Genomic DNA, 6,416 nt, shown 5'->3' with positions numbered 1-6,416 from the left:
CTCACGAAAAATGTCAGCTTTTTGAGGTACTTAAGCGGGTTGGGTACTTAAAATAACCCGCTTTAGTACCTCGATTCGGGTACTTAAACGAACATAATTATTAAAGTAGTTACTTCTTCTTGTTAATAATAATATAATAATAATAATAGATTGGCGCTTACACATATGTTAGTGTTTGGCGGTCCCTGTGGTGTAGTGGTAAGCAGTGCGCGCTTCCACTCCGCAGCACCTGGGTTCAAGCCCTGGTCAAAGCACCACCGCAAAAAAATTTTTAAAAAAGGTTTTTCTTAACAGCGGTCGCCCTTCGGCAGGCAATAGCAAACCTCCGAGTGTACTTCTGCCATGAAAAACAGCTTCTCATAAAAATACAATCGCCGTTCGAAGTCGGCGTAAAACTGTAGATCCCTCCGCTTTGTGTGACAAAATCAATGCGCACGCCACAAATCGGAGGAGAAGCTCGGCCAAACTTCTTCTTGTTAACTTGCATAAATATATAAATCCTTGATTAAAACATGAACATTTACCATGAACCAAGATCGTAGCATTATTTATACAGACATACAAACAGTGTTGGACATACCATTTTGGACCAAATTCAGAATAATATTGTTTGCCGCTTCTTTATTTATTAGTTTCGAAGATTTTTCAATTAAAATACAGATAATTCCCTAACAAATACCATATAAACCTAAGCTTAAGATTTTGAAAAACACTAAAAAAAATCATCGAAACTTCAAACTTTTTCTCATTTTTATTGCCCATTAAATTTTAGTGTAATAATGTGCAAGTTTCATGGCTAAAAATTACCTTTGCTTTTTTTGACATTTTTTGCCGAAGGTGTGTAGTGCTGCCACTGAATTTCAGAATATGTAAATATTTTAAAGAATGTTAAAAGAGCACTTAAAAGGGGAAAACTATAAGTAAAATGGTAAATGGGGTACGAAAATTTCAGGTACTTAGGCGGGTTGGGTAAATAAGCGGGGAGGTACTTTAGAGAGGGATTTTCTTCAGATTACATTAAAAAAATTCACGGTGCACAAAAATGTTGGTTATTTAAGCGGGTTAGGTACTTATGCGGGGGGTACTTAAGCGGGTTTCACTGTATTAAGAAGGGTAGACTATGGACCAATGGATTAAGTTAAAAGAAAAATTCACATCATTTAAGGAAGTATTCCACATATATAAGATTACTAAAATAAAAGAGGAAACTGTAAGAGAGCACCTATTTATCTTATTTACAACTTTAGACAATTTCAGAGGTACACTCAACCATGATACAAAAAAGAAGGTAGTTTCATTACTACTATTTTTTTTATTATAAAGCAGATGTTTGACATATCTCCAGATGTAAACATTAAGCACAGCTTTGCCGCATTGAAATTTTTTGATAGGGGAGATTATCTTTTAAATATTTGGGAGTAAAATTTACATACAAACAATAGTAAGTTGATGTGCTCGATAATCAAATTTGAACGTTTTTCTCAAGCGTTTAAAAGATCTTTTGAATAATATCGATGTGCAGAAATGAAGAAATAAAATAAAATCTAGTTTTGAAACATTTATTTATTAAAAAGCTGTTTTTCATTTTATTTTAAACAAAATAAATAAATTTACATAACAAAACTCTTTTTTTTGTTAAATAGTCCGAAGAAGATGTATTGTTAGATATTTCGTCATTAAAGCATAGTCCGAAACCAGGATTCGGAGAAGGTTGAATGGGCTCATTGCCCTCACAATGAAAGGAGTCACAATTCAGAATTATGCGGGAGTGAAGTATCTATAAGTAACTCTGGATACAAAACTATCGTGGAAATCTAACGAGGAACACAAAACCTCTAAAGAATGGACAGCATTTTGGCAATGTAAACTGGTCTTTGGTAAAACATGGGGTGTGTCACCATAGGGAATCCTCTGGATTTATACCTCTATGATCAGACCCATAATTAGCTATGGTCAGTGGTATGGTGGAGCAGATTCTTAACCAGGAGCGTGGAAAGTCTGCTTGCAAAACTTCAAAGAACTACCTCCGTGTGCGGTACGAAAGATTTCTCTACAACACGTGGCGTTTCTCTTGATGCGCTACTGCACTTACCGCCACTTTGTGTCTTCATACGTAGGGAAGCCTTAAAGACCACCTGCACACTAAAAAGAAATGGATGCTGGTATAACACTGAGTGGGGCCAGGCGGAAATTGCTAGCGGCAGAGATCTGAGCACTTGTGTCTTTTCAATGCCACAGGATAGTACGCCACCTTTACCTTTGTTGAAGAGATTCTATAATGTTGAGTTCCCTGAGGCCGAATGCTGGTTTAATACCAGCACTGAGCCCGGACTCACACATTATCGAATATTCACTTATGGCTCCAAACCTGACTCTGGGTCAGGATCTGAGGTCTTTTTCGGAGTTAATGGGGACAAGATTAACATTTCTCTTGGCAAGTATGCTTCGGTCTGCCAGGCTGAGGTATTTGCAAACCTCAAGGATATGGACTACGTGGTGGAAAATAGTTGGAGCGGAAGGAGTTTACATGACGACCAAGCTGCACTTAACGCACTACTTACTTCCAGACTCTGAGTGCCAGTTCAATCGGGAGTACCTCCCATCGTCCGTAACTATAATATGTATCATATCATGAATTTCAATTTGCGTTATTGCGCATATCGAAGACAAATTTCCTTTTAATTTTGAAAATGTTTTTTTTTTTACAATAAATAAATGATTATTGAGGACTAGGTAGCACGAAATGTCACAATCTGCTTAGTTCTCAGGTAGTTAATATGGTGACAATGAAACTACCTTCTTTTCATGCACTCAACGTCTCATGCACTCATGCACTCAATTGGCTTAGATATATTCTGGCAACTCAGAGACAAACTGCTTAAAATTGTATCAAAATACGATTTTGATATACTAATCCCTCATTCAATCACAACAGAAATACAAACCCCAACAGAAATTTTAAGCTCAGAGTCAACTCAAAGCATAAAAACAATGTCCGATTTTAATTTGCAATTGGTCTCAAAAGCTATTCCGAGTTTTTCCGGAAACTACAGGGAATTGGAAGCCTTTTTAAAAGTAACTGTAATCATATATAATGACTTATCTGAAGATGGCAAAAGTGCACTAATAGATTTTGTAGTTTACGTAAAACTAAGCCAAGCGGTGAAAACAAACGTGACTACAATACAAACTACCCAAACATTCCAAGAACTGAAAGATTATTAAAAAACAAATACAAACACACAGCCTCCTCAGCTTAAATGGTGTCATGGTATATTTCACAGTGTGAATTGTATCATGCCTCCATGAACTAAGAGGGAAGCCTGGTATTGAAGCCTTCGGCAATATTCCTTAACAATCCAAGCTGGAGTGTTGTTGTTTTGCTGAAGGTGGAAATGGCAGGATTACCGTACCAACACTACCCAAGCCAAGGTGTGTAGGCAACCGTGTCGATGGATGAATGGCCAGCGGGTAGTAAAAAATGGCTGGTCGCGTACGGTCCCCTCCGATGCCCGGGCAAGGTCGGTTGTAAGGACTACTCATGGGACCACATATGGAAAACCAAAGCAAAAAAAACCAACAACAGCAACAACAAACAAACCAACAACAGCAACATGAACAGCATACCAGCGAACAAGGGGACGACGTAACTCTGTCAGAGGAGGAGCAGCCCCTCAAATCCCCGAAGACAGGTAAGATGGTTGCAAGTACTCTTGGTGGCGCCAGCCATAGTACCCCAGTTGAACAAGCGCCAGAAAACGGCAGGGTGGAAGATGCCAGACAAAGTATCACCACTCTGCAAATAGTCAAAAATAGCAGCGGTAGTGCCTGCCGTAGGTCTCCGGACGAACAACCAACAACCAGAAAATCGGCGGCCGTTGCAGGCAGCAATTCCGCAAAGCAGCAAAGAAAACCCTCCTGCGTGGTCATGAGACAGATGTACCAGAAGGCGCTGGATATGTTAGATAAAATTGACAAAAATGCAGCGGCCGGTGCGGTACATGAGCTTGACGAGGAAGACAATGCAAAATACATGCAAATAGTCTAAGAGTACGAAAAGTTACAGACAGATCGTGCATCCACACTCGAGGCCACCGAAACAAAGAAACGGAACCGCCCTTATAATGAAGGCGGCCAAGGGGCCATTACAAAGAAGGCTAAGCAAGGAGGTGATGCGGAGTCTGCAGCAACCGCGAAGCATCGCTATTTTAGTGACGTCGCCAGAGACCACCTACAGGCGGCGATAGTAGATGAAAATAGCAAGACACCGCTGGCAGTACAGCAGAAATGGGTGGAGATTGATGTGAGGCTGTCGAGCCTCGTAATGAACTACGTACTCGACAACCCCGAAGGTCCTTACCCAGAGTTCGACTCGTCGGAATCCCTACGGGGATACCGGGTAGTCAAGTGCGCGGACCAGTTTTCCCTGGATTTCCTTGCTGGATGCGTCGCTAAGATCAGCGACTTTTTTGTCGGCTTGAAGCTCAAGCTGATCTCAGCTAAGGACATTCCAAGGAGACCACGTGCGCGCATTTGGCTGCCTCCGATGGATGAACCAGGCGAAAAGTTGCTGCGGTGTCTTAAGCTACATAATAAAGACATACCGGCGATCGAGGAATGGGAGCTTATAAGGGTTGAAGAGCGAAGAAGGCCTACAAATAAGAACATTCTGCTAGCTATTTGCGCAGAATCACTAGACGCCTTAGAGAAGGCTGACTATCGGCTTCTTATCAAGAACGGTATAAATGCATTCCTTGGCTCTAATTTCAGCACATCAGAATCAGATAAATTATAGTCGTCGGCTGCGAGGCGAATGCAAGGCATCCAGTATGGAGTAGTTCTACGGAGAACGATCGAGGTGACTCTTTACTACACTTCTTATTACATACTAACTTTAGCATCTGCAATAGAGGTAATCCACCCACATTCATATTCCCGAGTTCAAACCGGTTGTCCGAATGGGAGGAGGTGCAGTATCTAACCCTGTTGTCAGAGAACGACAGCGTGTCTGTAGAAGAGTGGAGAGTATCTGTTAGGCCTTGAATGTCTGATCACCGTCTGATCCCCTTTAATCTGCACATAATTTCCAACACCCCCTCGAAATGCAGAAACCCCCACAGGACTAATTGGGAAAGATATAGTAACACACTTAAGCATAAACTAAGTAAGCTCCCACTAAATACAACTGTCACTACTGTTGAGGACCCCAATAATAGAGTAAATAATCTAGAAGAGGTTATGAAGAAAGCCTTTGAAAGATCAACTCCGATTAGTACAGCAAGAAAGAAATCCCCACTCTGGTGGAATGGGGATCTCAGAGCCCAAAGAGACAAAATAAGGAAAATCTACAATGATTGCTTTAGAACTAAAAAATGGGCGCCTTATAAAAGCGCCCTAAGATCTTATACAAAAGGAATTGAGAAAATCTAAAACTAAATCCTGGCAATTTTACTGCTCTTCTATAGATAACTCTAAAGACTCAGCCAGGCTCCGCAAAATCCTATCAAAAGAGCACACAAATATCACAGTAATTAAGGGAGAAAACGGGGTGTGGACGAATACAGCTAGTGATTCTCTAAACACGTTAGTCAAGTTCCATTTCCCCGAATGTATTCGACATCCACCCACGTCAGGGTCAATTGAACCTGGTTCAACTAGCAGTATACTGTTGAACTCGATCGTGAGCAAGGAAAAGATTATTTACGCTATCAACAGCTTCTCTCCCTTCAAATCCCCTGGACCAGATGGCGTAATCCCAGCAATGCTCCAGAGGGTGAAGTAAGAGATAGCACCATTACTTGAGACTATTTTTAAGGCTACTATGGGCTTGTGCTACATTCCTAAAAGCTAGAGAAGGGTAAAAGTCGTGTTCATACCCAAGCCAGGAAGGAAAAACCACGAAACAGCAAAAGATTTTAGAACCCTTAGCCTTATCTCCTTTGTGCTTAAAACAATGGAAAGGTTTCTCGACATTTATATAAGATCGTTGCTAGGTGAAGCGACACTCTCAACAGCACAACATGCATACATCAAAGGCAGATCCACTGAATCTACTTTACATGAAGTGGTGAGCTTATTAGAAAAATCGTTGCACTTTAAACAATATACTCTGGCGGCATTTCTTGACATCGAGGGCGCATTTAATAACATTGAGGTTGACACCATCATTAACTCTTTGATATATATTGGTGTTGACGACAGTGCTTGTAGATGGATACGATCGATGCTAGTCAATAGAATCATTCAGGCAACAAATGGGGCTAACTCTATTATACATCATGTGAGCAGGGGAACTGCACAGGGGGGAGAGCTCTCTCCACTGCTATGGGTGATAGCCCTGAACGGTATATTGCTAGAACTCAATAGAGGGGGAATCAAAGTTGTGGCGTATGCGGATGATGTTGTAATAGCAGCGT

The 6,416-nt window shown here is 41.0% G+C and overlaps 1 protein-coding gene across 1 annotated transcript; it reads left to right on the top strand.

Moving 5' to 3' along the window:
- Positions 1-3,697: 3,697 nt before the first annotated feature.
- On the top strand, positions 3,698-4,795 carry LOC118749756. The gene is made up of 2 exons (XM_036484536.1): positions 3,698-3,997; positions 4,067-4,795. The coding sequence occupies exons 1-2, from the start codon at positions 3,698-3,700 to the stop codon at positions 4,793-4,795; spliced, it is 1,029 nt and encodes a 342-aa protein (XP_036340429.1).
- Positions 4,796-6,416: the final 1,621 nt, after the last annotated feature.

The sequence above is a fragment of the Rhagoletis pomonella genome, unplaced genomic scaffold (genome assembly GCF_013731165.1).
Source record: "Rhagoletis pomonella isolate Grant_MI unplaced genomic scaffold, Rhpom_1.0 Rhpom_scaffold_00043, whole genome shotgun sequence".
NCBI lineage: Eukaryota > Metazoa > Arthropoda > Insecta > Diptera > Tephritidae > Rhagoletis > Rhagoletis pomonella.
The sequence above is the reverse complement of the archived record's forward strand: the minus strand, read 5'-3'. Positions and strand labels throughout refer to the sequence as shown.

Excerpts from the sequence above, each read along its gene's own strand:
- LOC118749756 (XM_036484536.1), top strand. The coding sequence starts at position 3,698 with ATGGTTGCAAGTACTCTTGGTGGCGCCAGCCATAGTACCCCAGTTGAA. Across the intron at positions 3,998-4,066 it reads AAAATGCAGCGGCCGGTGCG|ACAGATCGTGCATCCACACT; the intron begins GTACATGAGCTT and ends GAAAAGTTACAG.